Source organism: Dermacentor albipictus, chromosome 1 (genome assembly GCF_038994185.2).
Source record: "Dermacentor albipictus isolate Rhodes 1998 colony chromosome 1, USDA_Dalb.pri_finalv2, whole genome shotgun sequence".
Taxonomy (NCBI): domain Eukaryota; kingdom Metazoa; phylum Arthropoda; class Arachnida; order Ixodida; family Ixodidae; genus Dermacentor; species Dermacentor albipictus.
Window position 1 is genome coordinate 36,392,007 of NC_091821.1, and position 23,921 is coordinate 36,415,927.

General features: G+C 45.7%; 2 protein-coding genes across 11 annotated transcripts in view; both read left to right on the forward strand.

Annotated features, from left to right (window-relative positions):
- Nup214 (nuclear pore complex protein Nup214) overlaps positions 1 to 22,592 on the forward strand; it is a 357,324-nt gene extending 334,732 nt beyond the window's left edge. For 8 of the 10 annotated variants that reach the window (XM_065430714.1, XM_065430718.1, XM_065430719.1 and 5 more), the window contains 3 exons: positions 3,213 to 3,322; positions 6,229 to 6,256; positions 22,300 to 22,592. In XM_065430714.1, coding sequence (XP_065286786.1) covers positions 3,213 to 3,322; positions 6,229 to 6,256; positions 22,300 to 22,345 — 184 coding nt within the window. In that variant the 3' untranslated portion in view covers positions 22,346 to 22,592. Of the gene's footprint in view, positions 1 to 2,511; positions 2,543 to 3,212; positions 3,323 to 6,228; positions 6,257 to 6,883; positions 7,060 to 22,299 lie in introns of those variants that run through there. The other 2 variants (XM_065430717.1, XM_065430723.1) reach the window with 2 other exon arrangements.
- A 431-nt stretch (positions 22,593 to 23,023) lies between these two features.
- The window catches only part of LOC135901062 (uncharacterized), a 97,964-nt gene continuing 97,066 nt past the window's right edge, over positions 23,024 to 23,921 (forward strand). The window contains exon 1 of the mRNA XM_065430731.2: positions 23,024 to 23,272. The gene's annotated coding sequence lies outside the window, so the exon portion shown is untranslated. The remainder of the gene's footprint in view (positions 23,273 to 23,921) is intronic.

A 23,921-nucleotide genomic window follows, 5' to 3' on the forward strand; every position in this document is an offset into this window, starting at 1 on the left:
TTCTCTGCTCGCTATGCACAACTAGGGCATGGAATTTTTAACACAAAACTGATGGTGAACCTTGGCATAAAAATGCCAGGGTCCACCATCAATTTCGTGTAACAGATGTGATATCGGCGCCAACATGAAAATATGCTTTATCTTGACAGGGATTGCGCCACCATCTAGGAGTGGTGAAGTACTGCATCATGACACTAACGAGCACTGACAGTGAGCACTTCGGTAGTCTCAACAGTGCGGAGGCTCCAACATGGTGTAGCCTGGTGTAGGCCTTCTGCTGAGATGATGACGCAGTTTCCACACATGGTTTGTCTTTCGCGTCGGATTAGCCTGCAACACTTCGTCACCTACGGACTGCAGCTTTAACATGCATCAGCATCAGTGACTTCGCTTGCGATGGCGCCAACTAAGAAAACTGCTATGCTAAGCAGCGCAGAAAGGCAATGTCGTCGACGGGTGAATCTCGTTTTGGTCTGGTGAGAGACACGCCACCATGAAGCAGAACACCTTCGCACATTTGCTGGGCACGCTTCAAACTCTGCCATTTTCATTCCTGAAGCTAAGCACGTCGCAACTCAACCGGCCCCCCAAGACACTATGGATCCGGACCAAAATGCTCGTACCTTCGCTGAAGCGACTCAGAAGCAGGACACTATGTGCCAAGCAAACCTTGTCACACGGTCGCAGACCCTCAAATCATGTGCCTTTTGCTGCAGTGGACCATGAGTTCACGAAGCAATTTACTAAAAACCCGTTCGGTTTCGCATGTACAGTTTGTGAACGCCTGTGGTTTATGGTGGGTTTGTGCAGGGCTCCGGTGCATGCAATGAACAGCTTCTGTGAAGGCACGTTTCACTTTTGTGTTCAACCGATTCCTATGAAAGTGGGATCAAGCATCATCTTTTTATTGCTTTTCATTGATAATGTGATAACCACTACTTTGAGGTTTGGCACATGCAGCTTGTAGAAGTTCTCATTCACCTTAATTACTATATTATGCATTGTATATATTCCAGCATGAAGCACTTATGCTTAGCCAGCACTGAAATTTTCTGAACTGACAGCAGCTTTGTAACACTTTGCATAGTGAGTGGAAGAATCAAGTTTTAGTGGAACATGTTGCAGTTTTGAGACGTTGCCTTTCATATCTGATTGAAGCGCAGCTGCTTGTGACAAAGGAGTAACTGCGTGACGCGCATCTCTTGCCATTTGTAAAGTCATCCCATTTTCACGAACATCCAAGCAGCTGATGTCATGGGTGGCTAGGCATCACCGCAAAGTGCGTAGAGCTCCAGCATGCTTGCTGGAGCTGTACGTCTTGGGTCAATCAATGTATAACTTTTATGTTACTATCTGTTCCTTTGCAGCCAACAAATGCACAGATGCATTTTAATTTCACATTACCATTGAGCACTGTAACTGCAAACAAGATGACCACAGCATCTGCACTAGTTGCTTTTAAAGAAGGACAAATCTAGAATAACCAACAATAACTCTGCTTGCATTCAGATGAATCCAGGTGTTTGCAGGGAATTCGCAGGCCGAAATGCAGACCAGAAGGCACTATTGCAATTTAAAGGGGTTCTGAACTTAAAGGGGTCCTGTACCACCCTTCGGGCTTGGTGAAAAAACACGGTCTGCAGATAGTACACCTGTAAACATCTCAGTAAAATTTTGCAGTTGCATGCAGCGCATGGAGCTCACAAGCAGAGTGCAAAGTCACATATTTCTCAAACACTCTCTTTTTAAAGAAGGCCTGCTCCTCACCTGCTTTTAATAGACCAGAATAGGACAGACAGACACAGACAGGAGGCAGATCACTGCAGAACACTGGGGCTAATGTACACTAATCTGTGGAGCGTATCGGTTGTGGCCTGCCTCAACTTTCCCATAAACCGACTGTCACCACTGACCTACAATTAAATCTAGCATGTCTCCTTTGGAAATGAAATGGGCAGGTACCTTTAGCACCCGAGTTAATTTTGTATTGTTTGGTTCTGTAAATTCAAAGCAATATCTTAAAATTTGACATTTGTTTCAAATCACACTTACTTATTGCCATTGCTCATTAGGCAAATAATGCTTGAGCAAATATTTCACTCTTTTCTCACCACTATGCGTGTTTCATGGGGGTATGGGCAGTTATCTTCAGGTCGCAACTTCTGGATGAATTAAACACAGGTTGTTCATTTTAGCTCAAGGATGTAAGAAGCTGCTGCAAGGAGTGCTGACATGACATCTTTTACTTATCATTTCTTGCTTTATATGGAGGTCCACGACCTGAAAACCTTGCAAAAAAATAATAGCAAGCTTTAGAGCAACCTAAATAATTTACTGTAATAACTTTTTTACAAAATACCTTTGGTTTCATTTTTCACCTTGTTTGAGGATTTGAAACACAGTTATGCACACATCATGTGGTGAGAATTGTGTCTGCTAACTTTTGTCGATGTGTGCTGCGTAAACAGTTAAAAGTTTAAATAAAATGTATACATGCTCTTCTCCTCAAAGGAACCACTGGGGCATCAAGTAAGTATTGTCACATGCAATGGCAGAACAAAAGTGCACAGAACCACTCCTTGAAATGCACTGGAAAGGCGTAAGCCGGTGGGGTAGGGGTCTTGACAAAAGAGAAAAGGGGGCCTTTGGAAGATGGTAGGGTAATGGCGCTTGCAGCCACTGGGAGCGAGTGAGGGTTTTGTTTCAAGAGGGATAACTAATCTTTTTGCATGCCATTTCATTTGCTTCTGTCTTGGCTACTGCCAAACCCTTTCTGAAATTCTTGTGGTAGAATGCCCCCTGGAAGACAATTTATGATTCCTAATGCATAACAAGAATTTCTGAAGGGGCCTGGTGAGGGACCTGGTGAGGGGCCTTTTAGTGCATATCTTGCCAACTCATTCCTTCTCTCTCTCTCTCTTTCTCTCTCTCTGATATTTTTTTATGTGTGTGTGTGTGTGTGTGTGTGTGTGAAAATGTGCCATGTGACGGCTACACCTGTTGCCTTTATTTCTTTATGTTCCTTCAATACAGTCATGCGACGTAAGTAAAAAAGCTCTATTCTATACATTTTTATGCTTCAGTGAAGCTTCCTCAGAGTCGCTTCACTCCTCGGAGTGAAGCTTCCTTGGAGTCATGCAGCTCATAAAATCAGTAAGTTTTAAAGGGCTGTTTCATGCTTTGTGTCCATTTTTTCTCGCCTTGTGCAACAGGTTCAGCAATGTGGAAGGCCCAACTTTCGGAGGCTTAGCTGCACAGACCAGCCCTCAGCAACCAGCAATGGGCTTTGGAGGAGGGGGTTTTGGCTCCCCAGGCTTTGGAGGTGAGGCCTCTACATATTTCATGAAACTATTGTCCTTCCTCATGCTTTGGTCTTGTAGCTGTGTGTGGATCAGTACTGTCTGTGTTCTTATGTATTCTTTTCAATATTGGAATTAGTAGCGGTGAAACTAAGGCATTTGCAGCAATGTAATGTCGCTGTGAATTCACTGTAGTTTTTCATTCAAAGGCATTTGTACAGACACTGTTAATTTGTATACATTCTCTGGTTTAGATGAGTAAGCGCGGGTCTATACATGTTTTCATTTCGTGATGTATTGGCGGGTGCGGGCAATCTGTCTCGTGTAGCACATTGTGAATGGAGTGAAGTGTGTCACGACTGCCTCGCTAATTGAGAGATCATAACAGGCAGCGCGTGGTTGACACGTGAGTGCGATTCACAGCAGTCGCCACAGACAGACCAGCACATTGTTTCCATATATGGTATTGTGCAGCGCACTCTCCACATGCCATTGGTGAACAGACGACGGCATGCTCCTCTGGCGCCATCTTGTAGTGGCCATTGCAAGTCTTGTGCAGCACTACACTTTTCTTCTCATACTGCGGTCCTTGTTCGCTTTTATCTTCCACTGTGCTCATTCGCTCGGTTACGCTGAGGGACAATGCCGACGCTCGCCGCAGGAACGGCCACCTAAGACTATGCTCTATACTGGATGAAATAATGGCACAAAAGGACTAAATGGTTCAGATGGCAATATGTTCAAGGCAGAGCTGAAAAACTGCCTGTGATATATCCCGTGAAAATCTTCCCCAACACGTGAAAAGAGAGGCAACACGCACATTGAAAACGTGTGGTTTGCCTTCCAAGGCCGCCACCACAGGTGCCAGAGCCCTTGGCTAACAGCGCCCCCTTGGGGCAGCTGGGTGCGCGTGGCAGATCACTTTTCTGCTGGCGAGCGTGCCGAATGGGACGACCAGAGCAAAACCTGCCAGCAAGCACAGTCTCGAAGGTCTTGGTAATACAGTAAACCCTTATTAACCCCAACTCTGATTTCTCGAAATGTGGGGTAAGCTGAATTTTTTTTTCTGGCCATGGGTTCGATGCATGTGTTTTTCACCTCTTATCTAAAAAATATTTAGCACCGGACTCCGGATATCTCGAAATCTCCACTTGGGAAATACCAGGTAAATGGTGCAGCATCGGCAGCATCTCTTGCACTCTCTTTTCTTCCAGCAGTGGCTCACTAGCTGAGCCAGATGCCATGTCACCGCTCCCGTGCACTTGCTCGGCTGCTCGCTGCCACTTTGTTCTGGCCTCTCGTGGCATCAATGGGTTCACAGCATTCGCTACAATTGAGCTCTTCCGTAGTTTCAGTTAAAGTTAAATTGTCCGGAATCCATTATGATGCAGAAAGCAGCAGCGTCTGCTTTTTGGCTGTGTGGAAACGGTTATGCTTGGATGACTGGCTTCAAATATTGCATTAGGATCAATCACCTTGACTGTGCCAAGCACATTGCCCTGCCACAGTGCTTGCAATGCCGTTGTCCCTAGATGCCAACTTGTCTGGTGCCGATGCACGGGAAAGTGACCGAGAATATTACTGGTGGCATTTTGCAAAGGTTTCATGTGGTCTATGTGCGGCCAAAGGACTTCTGTATTCGTGCTTTCGCATAACTCGATTTTCTTTTTTTTTTAATAGTTGCGAGTTAACAGGTGCTTAATGGATTATTCATATGCGATATTCACTAAACACTAAGTGAAAATTCACTATATGCTCAAATAAAAACTTGAATAATATATGTTATATTCAGCGCATGCTGACCTTCAGTGAAAAAATGTGTTTCTTTTTTAGTAGCCACATTTACATGAATACAACAATGGCCTATTTACATCGCATTTCCTGCACATGGCATGCATGTAAACAGCAATGGTGGGCTAAGAAGCAAATGCAGCGCAGATGTTGCTGTGCATTGCAAATGGCAGCTGTGACGTTGAGAGGATGTTTATTCAACTAGGTTACAATCAAAGAAGGTTAACAGATTAGCCTAGTTGGTATTCCATTAATTTTCTTGCAAGAGCATATGTGGTGATGCAGTAAAACAGGATGACAACAGGCAAGGATTGAAGGCTCTGCAGTTCTAGGATGGACACAGAAATGTTAAAAATGCAAGATAATGTACATCAATGTGGGCTTGTAAGAAAAAAAATGTCTCCCCTCTTGCAAAGCATGCCCACGTGTGCTACTGTACTTCTTTTGTAAATAAAGTGTAGAGAACAAAGAGGGGAATCACCAAACACATCACTGTTTGTTGGTTTTCTTTATGTGGTTTCTTTTACAAGTATTCCTGCCATTGAGGATTTGCATAACTTTGTTTGTCCAAAAAGACCATTATATATGTTAATCATTCATGCAAGTTGCCAGGAAATATCAAAAACTCCGATATCTTCCTGGTTTTCCACTTCAAAAACAACACCTGATTTTCGCCCATGGAATTTTAATTTTAAAAATATAAAACTGGAAAATGAACAACCCTACCCATATCCTGCTTGTTACTTTGGGACATTTAACTTCACAGTCAGTCAACTTTTGATCTGTCTTCCATATAATATGCGATTAATTTGTAATAACCTCATGATGCAGTGTGTTAGTAAAGATGAATACTGGGCACGTCTTTTATCTGTTTGCAGTCTGGTGAAGCAGGAGGCTTGCAAAGCTTTTATAAGTTTATTCACTTTCACATATTGCCTCTCTGGAATGAGCACGTTGCCTTCCTAGAGGTCCTCTGGAAACACCTAAACAGCTTCTCCTATGTCTGTCCATACATAAATGTACTAGTCGCTATTCATGAAATGTAGACTTGGCTGACTACTTGCACTATTATACTCACAATATTACTATAATCAGGTCTCTTTTTCTTTTACCTCATTTGTGTACCACTATTTTACAGGTTCTTCTCCTGGCTTTGGAAATCAGAGGTGAGTTTCACATGTTCATTTAGAAGAGTGGTAATGTTAAAAGGATTGTCATTGGGATGTGTCCTCGTGTAAAAGAAGTGGAAAAGGAGGCCGATTGGATGGCTGAAGTGAAACATGCAAGGAAGACATGTAAATTGATAGTGTTACTCTATTTATTCTGTTCAGGCCAACACATACTATAGCTGCTGAAGCAATTTTATATTCTGAGCAATTGGTTTGAGAGAAGTACTGATGCGTCAGTGTTCAATTGTCTTGTTTTTTCGGTTGAATGATAGTCGGAGCCCTCTAAACCCTAGGAAGGATCCTGGCAAGCATTTGTTTTTGGTTATGTTGCCTTTTTTTCTTAATTCAAACATGCTGAGACGTCCCGACAGGAAACCATATACAGTTGATTCAGTCTTGGGTAATTCGACTTTTTGCATAATTCAAACACACTGTGAGACATCCCAGTGAAAAACCATATATTGCTTTAAGGAACACTTGTTGAGTTCAAACATGAAAGCATGCCACTTCGCGTTATTCGACTCCATCTGCACCCCTTAATGCGCGCAAGCTTGAAAAAAAAAACATCATCAGGTGTCACTACTGCTTCCCTAGGCGTGAAGCTGCTTTATTTTTATTTTTTAGTGGCCGACCCTCCTATCGCCAGTGAAGCCAACCGTTCCTACTTGGTTCATGTCATGTCACAGCAATCTCTCGACACTCTTCCCCGTGTGCTTGTCGATTTGCACTTCAGGAGCAAGAAGCAGAGAGACTATGTAAAGACTACTTCAAACAATAAAAAAGGATTTAAATTTGTTCAATTTGCAGCCGTTTGTTAATGCGAACTTTCTAATAACTTGACAAGGGTGGAAGTGCTGGGCCAATCGCACCATCATGCGCCAAGACACGAATTTCAAAGGAAAGTGCTAAATGTATCTGAATGTGTGTGTTCAGTGGCAACCACACAGCCAGCCATAGCCATGTGTTGGCTAGCGTTTAGCTTTGGAATCCAAGCCTAAGCAATCCTTTACAGTGTCTGCGTCTCTTGAGTATAGTGTGTAGGTGTTTGGGGGCACATTGTAACTTGGCCGCAGGAAAATGAAAATTTTGTGCTGTGCAGTGCACTACGAATGTCTATAAGTCTTTCACATATGCGTACTATGCATGCCAGCTAAATATTATTCGAACTGGCACGCTTTTTATGGGCAGTCAGAACAAATTCCGGGCTGTCAGCTGAGTGAATAAGTCATAAGGTCTCTTCAGCATGTAGCTTTATCAGTAACTCTGCCAGATTAATGGTGGACAATGTGTGTGTACATACTTTCCAAATTCGCATGTGCATGATATCCGGTCGTCAAGATGACAGTGTGGCACGGTGAAAACAACCTGTTTGCCTTCATGAAACTTCTTGACGAAAAATCTGTGGCAAAAAATTTGGATTCTGGCTACTCCATTTTCGGCATGACCACGACCACATCGAATCAGATTTGCCGCCAGGGACCTAAATTTTCGCAAGCCAAGGATCTAAAGTTTTGGTTTTAGTCCGCCGTACCGGCGAAAGGGCAGTTGTAAAAAGTCAGTGAAAACACAAACAACAGAAACTGAGTTTGCGGCAATGATGTTTGCGACTCAGCTTGTGCAGATTGAGTCTGCAAAATTCAATAAACCATAGTTCAGCATCCAAAGATAAGTTGTTGTTTTACATAGGCTCTATGGGACCTGTGTCGTGCCGCAAATAAGTCTGAATAATAGAAATTGTGCAAGAAATTTAACGGTGGTTGTATATCTCTACAGCATTAGCTGTGAACGCAGCACAGAAAGCGAGTGAATATTTTTTCTTTCTCTTTGTTTTGTTCAAATAAATGTCAGTGCTTTATTGTTTCATGGGTGTAGTTGAGTATTTTTGTTTTCATTGTGAACGAATAATTTAACTTTAATTGGCTAACTTTTATTAACTTAATTAATTAATGAAGTGTCAGTGTAAATGTTTTGGAGGATGTAGAGAAATAACCCATAACGTCACTTAAAGCAGCCTAGGTTTTGTTCAGACCTTTTCTCTTTTTTAATTAAAAAGAAAGCCTGTCAAACCGATCAAGCCAACACCAGAACATCACCGCAAAGGCAACGACTCTGAAAAATTGGCTTGAGTGTCCCTATAATTGCAGTCGCCATAAATATATGCCGTAAATACAGGCCTAGCTTATGGCACTGGGAACAAGTGCGTGCACTCCTTTGACGCTTCAGCAGCTTTTGGTGCGCATCTTCGGTCCTTATTAAATGGCAAATCCCGACCTGTAGGGCGATCTTGTATTGATTTGAAAAACAGACCCTTTGCTTGCCCTCGCGTGATTGGTCAGAATCTGGCTTTTGCTCATGAAAGTCCGGTTCTGATCAATCACACTAGGGCAAGTGAACAATTTGCATTCCCGGCCGTTAAGGGAGTACTGACATAATAATTTAGGTGTGTGTGTTTTAAATAAAGGTCCTAGACCTCTGAACTCTAAAAATAATAGTGACAAGCCTTACAGTGCCCTAAATAATTTTATAATAGCATTTCTACAGCCAGTTTTGGTTTCATTTCTACTATGTCGTGACGTCATAATGCAAGGTATTTATGTGTGAGCAGGGCATTGCAAGGTGTTGACATTCGTTCAGTCTGCTATGCTGTTAAATCGGCTCTCACAACAAGTAGCAGCATAGGAGGTGACCAGGCAAGCAGGAGCAAGTGTGAAAACGTGCAATGGCATGTTCACACATGACTACCTACTGTGTCCGGTCATCATGACATAGCAAACTCCCAGGAAACGAAACCAAAAGTAGCTGTAGTAAAGCTATATTGCATTATTTGGAGCACTGTGAGGTTTGCCTTTTTTTTTTTTTTTGAGGTTTACTGATCTAGGATCATCACTCAAAGCAACAAAAAAAATTTTGTACTCTCCTTTAAATGGCCACGCCCCTAGTTAGCATGTGCGTAAGGTGCAGAATGTACTAGATGATTATGTATGAGACCACTGCTTTCACTGGGCGCTATTAGGAAAGAAGCAAAGATTAGGCAGGAACACACTTAGCATTCACAAGACAACATCGTCTGAAACCACTCCTTTCTATTGAGTGCATTGCATGCACACTGGGAACTTTACATAGACAGAATGGGGGGAAAAAAAAGACAAAAGAACCTGTGTGAGCACAAGTGACAAGCAGGTAAAGTGCACATCGAGGACACACCGACCAAACGAAGGAACCCACCTGAGCACAGGCGACAAGCATACGCCGAGGCCGGACATGTGTAGCACAGCTTGCCTATTATGTTACATGATCACATGCACGATAGAATTCCCAGCATCCCCTTGTATTTCTTTTTCTCGGCTGGCTGAGAATATCACCGATAGCGTTGCGTGTGCAAGAGGTATCCGTTTGTGCCACGCAAGTGCTGGCACTGCCATCTCTTGTTCACTTCGCTGCTTACCCGCACCGCGTGAGGAAACTTCATGGTGCCGCCTTGTGTACATTTCTTGTGTACAATATAAATTAAAAAGCTGCCAATTCCATAACTTCTGATGATGCAAAAAGTCATTACTCTTGATTACAACACAAATGCAGTGTTGAAAAGGGCAATAAGTCACAGGTTTGTAATGTTCAACCAAGATTAGTTCAAATAAAGGTGTTTTTTTTTAATATGGTGGCCCAAAACACAAATTCCACCATCAGCCGAGAGCGAAGTAAATGCTATGAGCACGTGGGATGAACAAAAGATTTTCATGGCCCCAAACGATGGGGAAAATGCAGCAATATGCATGCCTCTCTGTTGCCATTGCATATGGCCGCTCATTAGCATAATTCGCGCGGCTCATCGCACCACCAATTATGACGAAAAATATCTGCAATGGCGGCCCAGCGCAACGTGAAATTGATGTTTACAAAACAGCCCCTCCTGTGACACTCCACATGGCATATTCCTTCAGCCAATCATCAAGCTGACATGGCGGCTATCTTGGATCACCACCACATATTCATGAAATTGCAGATGCATTGCACGGGCTTTTGCACACTACCGCTTACCTTCTTATTGAAGTGCTAACGTCGTAATATTGTGGCCAAGGACCAGAAAAAAAAAGTATTCGTCGATAGCATTTGCATCTCCGCGTCGCGCTTTGTCATCTTGAGGAAAACGCAAAATTGCATTTTGCAAAACTTCCACTTCCCTGCACAAACTTCAAAACACGTGGCCTCTCTACAGTCAATCGGAGAGTCAACATGGCGGATAATGGCAGCCGTGCAGAGGCCATGTGTTTCAAGAATGGAGCCCTAGAACTACAGTGAACTAGAAAATTCTAGTTCACTGTACCTAGAACACTAGTCACGGGAGCAGCGATTGAAGCGCCACCTATGTGAGGAGGGAACAAACCTTCAGAAAGAAACACCGTTTTTACAGCTAGCCAGTTCGTCCGTCTGTCGCCCGTACGCCAAAAACTCCTCCGGCGCAACCCCATGCGCATGCGCGGAAAGGAGCACAATTGGCAGCGCCAGTAGTGACGTCGTTGCTCTCCGTAGCAGACGAGCGCGCGCAGCTGTTTCTCTCCTCGTGCAGCCAAGCGCACGCGGCAACTGCGTACCAAGGATCCGGCAGCCTACCAAGCCGTCGTTTAATTGATCGTCTGAGTTAACCCAGTACTAAACCCCGGGGCCGCACATTTCAGCTCCGCTGGTTAACCAACTCTACGGAGTGCTTGGCCATTGAATTCTTTAATGAAAAGGGACAGTTGGATTTCATTCGGCAACAATTAAATTCCTAATCAATGTTATATACTTGCAGCAAGAAAAGGAAAGACAACTCTTCTTTTACCTAATGATTAACAAAGAATGCCTCCTTCGCAGCCGCTATACAAGGGGGCGTTCATGCCGCTATCAAATGTAATGCAGTGCAGCTATTGAATGCGCGCACTTAAACTTCACGTGTTGCTTTGCTTGTAAACGCACGGCCGGACTCGACTCTCTCCTCTGCGCGGAGGATAGGGTGGAGTCCGGCCGTGGTCAACGTTTATTGTCTAAATTCTGGTGGCGCAGCGTTTGCGTGGTGTGTTTCATCATTGTTCCACGTGCTCAGTCAGAAGTAGTGAATTGTAACCGCCATATAATTGTTTATTTTTAGCTGCCTTTGAGCGGTTGTGCTGGCCGATGGACTTTGGCGTCCGATGGTGCGGCCATCGCTCAACACCCAAAGCTTTGTTCGGCCTGCGAAGAAACGATGTTCTGTGAATGGAAGCGATTTGTACACACGCACAGCTGGCGTTTTGTTGCATCGCTTTCCGCGCTAAAAGCTCGAAATGCCCATAGAGTCGAATAGCGGGTCATTTGAAAATACAGCCCCAATAGCAGGGCACAAAAAGAAATTTCGCGCGTTTGACAACATGACGTCATTTCCGTTTTTAACAGAATTGGCGTTTTGTTATTTCTTGCTCCGCCAGAAGTGGTCCCTCGTCACAAAGGATGGCACTAAGCCCCATGAGTCGCTGCTGAGCCGCCATATTTTGAACGAATGGGCTTCTATGGAAGCTTCGCTACCAGGTGTATTTTATTTGCCTTGCTCCTATCCTGTGAATGCGGCCTTGCCCGGTGGCGCCTGCGGCAAGTGACCACTTAGCTGTTTAGCCGACGAACCAGGCCGGATTTTGCCCTCCCGTGTGAATCCAGCTTTAACAATTGGGCAGTTTCGCCCCAAGGGCGAGTCAAATTATGGGGTTTTACGTGCCAAAACCACTTTCCGATTATGAGGCACGCCGCAGTGGAGGACTCCGGAAATTTTGACCACCTGGGGTTCTTTAACGTGCACCTAAATCTAAGTACACTGGTGTTTTCGCATTTCGCCCCCATCGAAATGCGGCCGCCGTGGCCGGGATTTTATCCCGCGACCTCGTGCTCAGCAGCCTAACACCATAGCCACTGAGCAACCGCGGCGGGTCCCGAGGGCGAGTCATTGAAAGCGATAACAGTGTTTAGCGTTGCGCTGAAGCTCTTCAGACGGTGCGCGAGAAATACGCGGGGACGACAGGTTGACGCGACACAGCACGCAAGACAGCCTATTGTGCGCGCAATGGTCATGCCAGCAGTGCTAGGCAGAATGCTGCCTTCGTTTCGCTGCGGAGCTGATTGAGCGGAGTGTGACGGTGCGACCTCTTGGCTTCGTTGTTTTTGCTGCCACATGCACTGCAAGGTAAATATACCTGGTAGCGAAGCTTCCATAGGAACCCATACGTTCAAAACATGGTGGTCCATCGCCGGTTCATGGGGCTTAGCGCCATCTGTATGTGGTGGGAACACTTCCGGCGGAAGAAAAAAATAATGTGACGCCATGTCCGTTAAAAGCAGAAGTGACGTCATTTTGTTTTCGAAGGCGCGAAATTTGTTTTGTTGTTCTTCCTTTGGAGCTATATATTCAAGTGCCCCGCCATTCGACTTGGTGAGCGTTTCGAGCTTTCAGCGTGGAAAGCGATGCAGGAAAAGGCCAGCCGTACGGTTGTCGAAATCGCATCCCTGCACAGAACATACTTTCTTTGGAGGCCGACGAAAGCTTTAGGTGTAGAGTGCTGATCCTATTGTCGGATGCCAAGCCCGTCGGCCGGCGCAGTCGCACGAAAACAACTACACAATTATCTGGCGGTCGTAACTCACCACTTTTGACTGAACAGATTAAGAAGCAATGAAGCTACCCGCGTCACCAAATTCAGACAAACTTCGACTAGCAAGAAAGCACAAATTGTGAGGGGGGCGTATTTCAACAGGTGATACGAGTGCGCCTTTCTGCCCATTTCAAGACGTGCATTGCACTGCGAGTGATAGTGGCGTCAACGCCCCCTGTAGCGATGGGCGCTGAAACGAAATGCATTTATTAATAATAATAAAATTAAACGTATTTTCTTAACTCATCACGAATATATAAAATTGACTAGGAATTTTATTTTCGTTGAATGAATCTAACTGTGTCTCGTTTGAATTAAAAAACGCGTTTTTCTTTCCCAATGTTTGTTCCCTTCAAACATAGTCGCGCTTCAATCGCTGCTCCCATAACCCCCCATGCTGATGTCGGTGACAATCTGTACTGAACCGCTTTTCGCCCGAAGCTTCGCGACCTATTTGAATTGACCTTGTGCACTGCGTGTCCCTCGCGTTCTCTGGGGACCGTGTAACTCTACAGGCGCGGGCTGCACGCGCGTGCGCCGTCGATACCATGACAGCACGGCGGCGACGCCGACGATGCGGACGCGCCTCGTGTGTCCACATAATCGATATCGCAATAAGAATCCGGCACCTCGGGTTCCCCCTTTCCTTATCGTTCAATATGAACGCCGCTTTTTTTTTTCTTTCAGTCTTTAAAAAGTTTCCACCCTTTGGGTCGTATCTTGTCCCACAACGATAATCGTAATCTGCCTTGCTTGCGTTTCCTTTCTTGAAAACTCGGCGCTCGCTACTTTCCTGTCGAGAATGTTGTGTCACGCTCATAATGCGCAAGCCGCTCTTGACTTTGAAGTACCGAGCTCGCAGCGTTAAAGAAAGGAAAAGTGGGCCAGTCAGATGATTATCGTTGTGGGACAAGATACGACTCAAAGCGCATCAACGTTCTTTAAGAGTGTAAAGGGACACTAAACGCAAGTATTAAGTCAAGCTAAAATGAGAGATTAGTGCTCGAGAACGTCTGAGGTGCTGAGATTATAGTGAACAGAGCTTTAATAATCGAGATGTTGAGGTAAATGCACGACACGATTACAGACTGCCCCGGGACATTCAAGTACTAGCCCGATTACGAAGGCACTGCTCGTTATTATTGCGTCACTGGTACTCAACCACAAACAATAGAAAATATCATTGTATTGCATCATAAAGCGAATGAAAATGATACTTCTCCAGTTCTATTTGATTTCTAGAAAAAAATTCGTCAGAGGCACTTAAGACTGCTTACGTGTGGGAATGCGAAAGCATTGTAGTCGCTTCATTTATTTATTTATTTATTTATTTATTTATTTATTTATTTATTTATTATACCATCAAAGTACAGTTGTACGTTGCATAGGGGCCCCTAGGGGGCAAAAGTAGATATCGAGGCAAAATACGCATAGCTGATTATAGATACAAAATACAAATAATAAAAAAGTCGAAGAAAAGATCAAAATCAAACACGTCGAAGTCAATAATTAATAAAAAAAAGGAGAGAAGGGAGAAGAATTGGACTGGTACTGTTAGATAAGTACAGTCGACTCTCGATCGTTACAACGGACCCTGATAATCCGACAACAAACGTCCGCTTTATCCGAAGTCCGTAATATCCGAAACGCCTCACTTCTGAAACTTTCGGTGTCTAACTTTATTGCAAAGAGTGAGTTACGAACTCCAAAGCAAAAAACAAACAAAAAAGTCGCAGTTTCGCTCGAAAGGCGGAGCATCGATTGCGATTAAGCAAGATAAGCGCTACAGCAGCAGCGACCGAATTCACGCTCGGAAAAACTTTTACGTAGCACGTATTGAGCAACAGAAAACTGTATTGGGAGTTTTTCATGTCGCTTTACAATTTTCTCATTGACACTTTATAATATTATAATATAACATTTGAGAAGTTTATTAATTATGACTATCTAATTCAGCGGAATGAAAACATTTTGAGTATCTCCAAGCGACAGCAAACAACATTACCTTGGTTCTGTCCAGCTACGCGGCATTCGCATCATTAAAAACTGTGGCTAAACTTAGCTGGGACACCCTGTATATGCCTATCTCTGGCCCGTAAGCCGTGTGAAAATTTTTATCAGTCCATGCTTAAAAAAGAAAGCAAAAAAAGCGGCGCGGTAGTCTTAGTGGCTACATAGTGGATATGGCGTTGCGCTGCTAAACTCGATCTCACTGGTTCAAACCAGGTCGCGGAATTCGATGGGAACGATATCGTAATACACTCTTGTACCTTTGTTTAGAAGCACGTTAAAGAAACCCAGGTGGTGAAAACGCCACAATTTGTTTAAAGAAAGAAAAAAAAAGGTAGCTGCGTCCTTGGATGGATGGATACAACTTTCTTGTACGTCCGGCGAGGTTTAACGCGACCCGGGCTCAGGTCTCCCACGGGGGAACGTCAAGGCCCTGCCTCAACGCCGCCTCACAGGCTTGCTGGACTGCTCACGTCTGGATTCCGAGGTCTGAGCTGCGCAGAGCGGCGGCCCACCTCGACGACAGGGTCTCCGGAGCAACTGCCATCCTTCCTATAACTACATTGCACTCCCACAGCATGTGTTTGAGTGTTGCTAGTCCTTCCTGACACAATTTGAGCGTGTCGTCCTGATGCTTATCTGGAAAAATACGTTTCAGACGGAACGGATTAGGGAAGGTGTTCGTCTGGAGTTGTCTCCAGGCGACGGCCTGCCTCCTTTTTCAATTCGGGACTCGGCTGTGGGTATATCCTTCTGGCGTTTAGATATGCACTGGTTATGTCGTTGTATCAGGTGAGCCTGTCCCGTTCTGCGCGAGGAATGTTCGCTATCGTGTGAGAGGCGTTGCCCTGTTCGGCGCGGCGGGTCATCTCTCGCGCCGTCCGGTGCACCGCCTCGTTTATATTCGTGAGCGCGTCGCCTTCCGTGGTGACGTGTGCGGGGAACCATATGATCCTCGAGCTCGCGGTTTTGGGTCTGCCCGCTTTGGCCAGAATGGACAGGGCTTCCTTGGAAATTCTACCATTGGCGTAATCCTTTACTGCCGTTTGCGAGTCGCTTAGTACGACTTCGCATTCCTGTTCTGTGAGGGCCAGCGTGATCGCTACTTCCTCCGCTATTTCCGAGTGTTTGGTGTATACGCTGCATGCGGTTTTGATTTTGGAGTTTGGGTCTATGACCATGTCGGTGTATTTTTGGCCGTTCGGATATTCGGCTGCGTCGACAATGTGCGCGTTTCTCTCCCTGCCGAATGAACGGAGCAGAGCCTCGGCTCTTGCCTTTCTTGTATCTCGGTTGTAATCGGGGTGCACGTTTCTTGGGATGGTTGCCACCGTAATGGTCTCTCTGATTTTGTTGGGGATTTGAATTTTCTGGCCGTGCTGGTTGTGGTACGTTATGCCGAGCGTGTTCATAATATACCTTCCCGTCGTTGTGGTCGACAGGCGTTCGAGCTGCGAGATGCGTTGTGGTTCGGCTATTTCTTCCAGGGTGTTGTATATGCCCAGCTGAGTCAGGAGCTCGGTGCTCGTCGATTCCGGGAGGCCCAGGGCTATCTTGTATGTTTTCCTTATGAGCGTGTTGATCTTGTTCTTTTCCGCAACGTACCAGTTGTGGTAGGCGGCTACGTAGGTGATGTCCTTCGGCTTTATTTTTTTTAAGGTTCTACATTTCATACCTAAATGTAATGCCGTTCTGAACTGTACGTCCGCTCAACTAAGCGACTTCTGTATTATAAACCGCTGCTTTCAGTTATCCGGTGCACTAGCCTAAGTACAATAATAAAACAATTAAAGGAACGGCATGCCTCACATACACGTAGAGATATTTGTAGATCTGCTATGTTCGTTGTAGAAAATAAGTGCGGTACCACATTGGCCAACCAGTTTTAATGGGGTGCAGACATGTCTATAAAATGTTTTCCTTGCCTGTGTCAAATTAACAGATTTACAGGCGTTTTTTAATACTGTTTTATTTAAAATCTTGTTTCTTCAAAAAAACATTTAGTTGAAAGTAGCGCCTTGTCCGTCGTACATGTTCCTCTTTTAGTCCGTGTCTTCGTAGCCCTCTTTTCTTCAAGTATACAGTTGGTTCCGGCCGACAAGGGTCGCGGCCGCGCCAATGCAAGTAAAACCATAAAAATTTTCACTGCACAGACTTTCTGATCTTTCTTCGAGAAAAACAGCGTCCGCTAGCACACGACACACTTGACAACGACAGCGAACTTGAAGACTTCATGTTGAATAACCCATGCCTCAAATACGTATACGTAGCAAAAAGGTGTCGCTATAAATTTGCAGTTGAAATGCGGCACCATTGTAAGAGCGTACGCGCGCAATTGGTCTCGGCGCCCGTAGCGAAGTTACGTTAAATATGCCGCGAAGCGCGTCTCGGTCCCAATCCAGGTCGCCCCCAGCGCCCTCGCACTATTTTTCCACACGCGGCGCCTCGGCAGGAGAGTGCCGCTCGGTCCACTCAACCATTGTCTAGTAGAGCTACAGTGTACTAGATAGGGGCAGCGTTACAGTGTAGTAGAGCCTAGTTCACTCTGGTTCCCTCGTATGTTTCTCTTTCCTCCATGCATTTGGTCAACGAGAACCGTGGAGTCGCCGTGGTGTCACGGAAGCGTGCTGGTCTCGCACTCTGGAGGCCAGGGTTCGATTCCCTGCCAGACCGAAATTTATCCAACTTTCTTTTTAAAAGCAATAATATATTTTCAGGAACCTGACGTCACTTTATTTTTTATGTGGTTTTACTTTTTGCTTTTCAATAGATGAAGCGCCAAAAGTGACGGCACACAAGAAGAAATGCAGACAGGAAGCGCTTTGTCCTGTCTGTATTTCTTCTTGTGTGCCGTCACTTTTGGCGCTTCATCTATTGAAAGCTATGCACCAACAAGCCCCACAACGTGTTTTACTGCATTACTCTTTGCCGTCGGCCATTTTTGTGACCATCATTCGGTCACGCGCAGACTACAACGCCGGATTTTTGCGTAATGAGGCGTATAATCGTTTCGCATTAAAAAGAACTGATTGACGTTACCCTTGACAACGACGCGCGCAGTCGAAAGGTTTCGCCTTTCTCCTCTCTGTGCCGCCCGCTCTTTCGTGCTTCACTAATTTCGTCGTCGCTTAGTGCGGTGCTGCTTTTCCTGGTTTGCGAAACTCGCCCAAACTGCAAGTAGCAGAGGATGCCACGCCCGTGTGATGTCGCGAAATTCCCAAGTGGTCTACGCTGCTTGACCAAGAACAGCTGCAGCGGCGAGTAGAACGCTCTGTCCTGGCTCGGTTTCTCCACGGCCGCGCGTTTGCCTTTTGAGCAGTAGGGTGCGCTCACGCATCGAGGCACCCAATTTAGCAGTATTGAGCAAGAAATCGTAGCGCCGTCTGTCGGGTGCCGCTTTACTCACCCGCGGAACAAAAGGGCAGTGATGGCATGTGCAACGTCACCACTCCCCCGCTCGGGGGCAGGTGACTTGAATTGCGCTAACGTTATGCGGACCCTTCAGATGCAATTTTCTCGTAAACTAAGTATTTTCTTGACACCTAATAAGCACTGCAAGGTTTCTGGAAGGGTATTTTAACAGTGCATGTTGAATTGGTATTTGCCTTTTGTGTCCCTTTAACTGGTGAAATAGATCGTCAGTTTAACAAAATTGGACTGAACTAAAATGTTTACGTTTATTATTATTTTTCTCTGGGACATTACATATGCGTAGTTCATTCCTTCTGTGGGCTTTGTGAAGTAGGCTTATAGTGCCATTCAATTTCATAAAGTATTCGTGCATTGCACGGCACTTTACTGACATAGCGGGAGCGACCCGCACGGACGTTGGCGAAAAAGCATTGCTCTCTCTTGCGATAGCAATTGTATGGACACTGCAGGCGAACGTCCACCGTCGCTGTCGCCGTGATGTTCCGTATATGTCCAAGTGCGATAACGTTGCGGCCACGCGCCTATGCGGTCGTACGAGGGAAAGCGTGAGGTGAGCGGAGGATTCTCGATCTCGCGCGCGCAAGGGAGGAAGTGCGCAGTCTTCCATCACGCGCAAGTCAGCAGAGGGGCGTTGTACTCCGGCGGCGGCTGCGTATGACGCGGCGACACGGGTCCTATTTTGAAAGCGATCTGCGGTCAGTACAGAGGCGCGCCGAGAGCCTCTGGCTTCGTATGCGCTGTGTTCTCGCCGCTTATTTCACGTTGAAGCGAGGTGCAGCACGAACACTCAAAAAACAGTTGCACCTTTTGGGGTGTATATTCGCCACACAACACTAATCGTCATCTGTCTTGCCCGCATTTCCTTTCTTTAACGCTGCGAGCCCGGTACTTCCAGGTCACGAACGGCATGCTCGTTATCAGGGTGACGCAGAATTCTCGACAGTAAAGTAGCGAGCGCCGAGTTTTCAGGAAAGGAAACGCAAGCAACGCAGATGACGATTATCGTTGTGGGGCAAATATACACCCCAAATGGCGCAATCGTTTTAAAAGTGTGCACTCTCTTCGGAAAATTTACACCCTTTGGGGCGTATTTTGTCCCACAACGATAATCGTCATCTGTCTTGCCCGCGTTTCCTTTCTTTAACGCTGCGAGCCCGGTACTTCCCAGTCACGAACGGCATGCGCGTTATCAGTGTGACGCAGCGTTCTTGACAGGAAAGTAGCGAGCGCCGAGTTTTCCAGAAGGGAAACGCAAGCAAGGCAGATGACGATTATTGTTGTGGGACAAATATTATTATTGTTGTGGACAAATATAGAGTAGGTCGTGAAATCCACGATCGAATTCGGAATCAGCGGCGTCTAATGAATCAATCTACATAACACACGCTAGTTGAGAGAAAGCGATAAGCACAGTCACTTCTCCTAGCTTGTGAACTTCACGCGTTACCACGAATCGAACCCAGTTTGGTGCTAGGTTAGAGCCGTCGCTTCGATGGGTGCCGCCATGTTTGCTGACGCAAAGCTTTTGGGGCCGCTGTTTGGGCTCCCGCTAAATCGGTGAAATAGCGTTTCCAACGCAAAACCCAAACGCAGTTTGCGTCTCGCGCATGCGCAGTGGCTTCGACGCTATTTATTTGGGACACCTATTCTAAAACTCTCTATTATTTATCTTTCTGGCGTAAGGACGATAGCGGTTGCGGGCAAACGGGATAAATTTAAGTTCAGTGCACATTACTGTACGTTTCTGCTATTTCTGAAAAATAAACATCATACAAATTTGTCAAGCGGGCAACTTACACAGGGCTTGCAGTAGCAGCGCCGCATTAGAGCGCACCGTAGGGTCTGGGCGACACTAGGGAAGCGGTCACATGTCAAATAAACACTTCTGTGCCCGCCGCGGTAGCTTTGCGGCTATGGCATTGCTCGAGGTCGCGGGTTTGATTCCGACCGCGGCAGCTGCATTTTGACGGAGGCAAAAAACAAAAAAAAAACGCCCGTGCACTTAGATTCAGGGACACGTTAACCCCTTAACTGGCAAGATAAGAAAGAATTCTCCTAGGTTGCATTTATTGCTTTAATTCTCCTTCCTATTGTTCAAATACATACGTTATAAATATGAAAGGGTTTCTCTAAAAACTAAGTGACATACGGTGGGTCGGAAATATTGTTGACCGGCGGGTTAAAGGCAAATTCGAAAACTTGTGTTTGGCACTCACTGCCTTTGACAAGGTAAATGTGTGTTCTTGAGATGCACATCAATGGATAAAAAAAAAGCTTTTTTAAACAAAGGAAAATATTTAGCATTAACGATAATATGACCACCGCGTTCGCTACGAAGACAACGACGAGGTCTTAAAGTTTTGTCACCAAAACATCTGCTGCTGCTCACGGTCGACATTTTTGTGGATACCACTGTTGAGCAGGTACATATATCTAAATTGAAAGCCACAGACTAATGTTCAATTTCGTCTAGTGTTAGTAGATGTTTTTGTAAGGTCAACAATATTGTTGAGCTGCCAGTTAAGGGGTTAAACAACACCACAGTGTCATAATTAATCCGGAGCCCGCCACTACGGCTGCTTCGTAATCCGATTGTGGTCTTGGCACTTACAGCCACATAATCCAATTCAAGTTTAATACTTCTGCCACGATGCGATATGCCATGTGAGGCAATGAATATGCTCAACCCTCTCGGAGGTTATGAACTATGGCACCCAACAACGCCTCAAGCGAACACAGCCCCCTCTGTGTTCTGTGTACTACGCCGCAGTCAAACAGCAGTGATGCACGCAAGGTAACGTTTAACATCAACTCACCACTTTCGTGTTGGACTAAACGTTGAAGAAATTAAATATTCGCCGTCATCATCAACGCTAGTTATCGTCAATCAAAGCAAACAGCACAGAAAGCTTCGCTTACGTCAATTGCCACACTGCGTCAGATCCGTTTTTTTTTTTAATTTTTGAAGTGTGAGCTATTCGGCAAGACAGCTGCAGCAGCCACGGCCAGAAAAGTCCGGGAGGGTTCGCTTTAATAAATTTGTTTCGTGTCCGTGATCGCGCTTCGTTTACACGACCTAGTGTCATATTTCGTGGAAGCTCATGACTCTAGTACTTCCACTAAAGAGTCATGGCCGCCGTTTATTTGTTTGTTATGTGTGCGTGTGTTTGAGAGAGAGGGGGGGTGGCTCTATGGTGGCTTGTGTCGTGTCAGACAAAGGCCTTCGCGACTAAAAATACCTTGCCGCACCATAAAAACGATGCCTCACGTTCGCTCCCCCTACTTTCATTCCCTAACCCCTGTGCAGCGCGGTTGAGGTGTCCTCTGCTGAGAGACAGTTACTGCGCTGCACTTTACCCCAACCTTTCCTTCCCATCATCAACAATCTCCTTCTCTCTCTCTCTCTCTCTCTCTCTCACTCACGTTCGCGCAATGCCGACCTTTAGCTCGCGTGGCTCCGCATAATGGGCCTGGACACTCGATTTTTGTTTCTTTATTAACATTTTATATATATATATATATATATATATATATATATATATATATATATATATATATATATATATATATATATTCCGTTTACAGTGTGCCAGGCAAGAGGGCTTTTGTGGATATGTATAAAATTTAAAATTTGCGCTGGTAAGAAATAAAAACCTCGATTTGCCGAAATCTTCGGTCTAGCTAAGTTCTTGTCTGCACGTGTGATTTCGTTAACTTGAGAGTCGACTATTATGCTGTCGCACGCATAGAACATTTAAGAGTAGATTAGGCTGTTTGTTATCTTTTGAATTCTAACTTTATAGATGAAATCCCAAGGTATGTACACTTCAGTCCTGTTTTGTGAGTGGCTGCTTATGATGTTTTCACTGTTCCCTTACTAGCGCAGAGCTTTCGTATGTGAAATAACCTTGTCTTCTTTTTCATTCCCTCCCCCATTTGCAGCGGCCAACCAAGTGCGGCACCAGCTTTCTCTCAGTGGCGCAACTGAACTTTACCAGAGATTCTCTGTTTTTATGTTACGTGCATGGAACATTGCTGCGGCGTCCTGCTGTCAAATGCTTACAGCAAGTTTCGCTCGTCTCTGTGCAATAGCACGGAAAGTGGTGCTCTGTGCAACATCTATTCTGAACACATAGTCTTCACAGTTATATTCATTTTGGACGAGAGAAAAGTCTGAACTGTGATGTACCGGTACTACCGTTTTAAATGATGATATAATAAAGAAGCTGGTTCAATCACGGTGTTATTTGCTTCGCTGGCAATTTCAGGTGCTAACTGTACATGTATTGTGAGTATGGTTTATTGTCAGCAACCTTTTACGAGGTTCACGGTGGTGGTGAGTTGTGGGGAAGGAGCGGGGAGAGAGGGAATGTGCTCAAAAAGTAAATGGGCCGTGAATGCGCAGTTTGGTCACTTTAGCAATCCTTAGGGGACTGAATCGCCAGGTTGTGTTCCTGAGGTAGCGAATTCCATTCCTTGCTGCGGAGCACCGCTGCGGCATTATTTGGCATGCGCTCTCGTACCGCAATCGCCGGCGCTACGCGGATCATGTACTCGCCGTGCGCGATCTCCTCCACCGGGTTCGTGTTACGTGCGCGGTCACCAGAGAAACGGCAGGCGCCGGCCTTCAACGCTCTCCTGGGCGTCCCTTTCAAGGCGTTGAAGGCATGCAGGTGACGTCTCGCTCGGCGCAGACTAATGCATGCGGCATCTTCGACTGCAGGACGCAGATGCGTGCCCTTATTCCGGCAGTGCTGCAGTGCGGTCTCCTTCGACAAACTTTGCTTGCGTGCAGCGCAGTGCCGCACATCTCGGAAGCTCTTCAGTTGCAGACTGCCACTGCCGCACATGCCACGTAAGCATGCGAACTCCAGCCTAGTCGGCGCGAGCACTTGGAGCGTGTGTGTACCTTAAGGTGAGCCTCAACTCGACGCTGTGTCCCATGCACTGCCGTACGCGTAGCCGCAGGCTGAGGGGCGGCCGCCGGTGGGTAGAGCTTTTTGGTGGGGGCCGACGGACGAATAGGTGTGCGCTAAATTCTATCAGTACAATCTAATTATGACAATTTTATTAAAATAGGGTTATATTTTGAGCACGGCTTTGCGTATGTGAACGGCACCATTTGCGCGCCGGCGAGTTTTCTTTCTCGCTGATGTATTAATTTGGCTCTACATAGCGCCTAACTGCTGGCAAGGGCGCGGTCATTACCGTGCAGCTCTGCGTTTCCGATATGGAGCGAAACTAAAACGGTCTATGCGTTGACGTTAAACGTGCAGGGCGCATGTGTAGAAACGCGAATCGCTTGTCTTTCATAAATGCTAGTGACATTCCTGCCGGCGCAGTCTACTGTATCCTGGCAGCGTGTTGTGAATCGCGGTAGCTTGAGGCGGCTGCGTCTTAGTGACGACCGTATGACCATGGTGCCGCAACATGGCGTTTCCTTTGAACAATATACAGGGAACCTTGGCGCTATCAATGTGACGTCACTTCTCTGAAGACGGATATTAGGACTTTGTCATCTTGGCGGGCCACCTCCCTTCGCTTATTCGCTTACTACCCTTTCA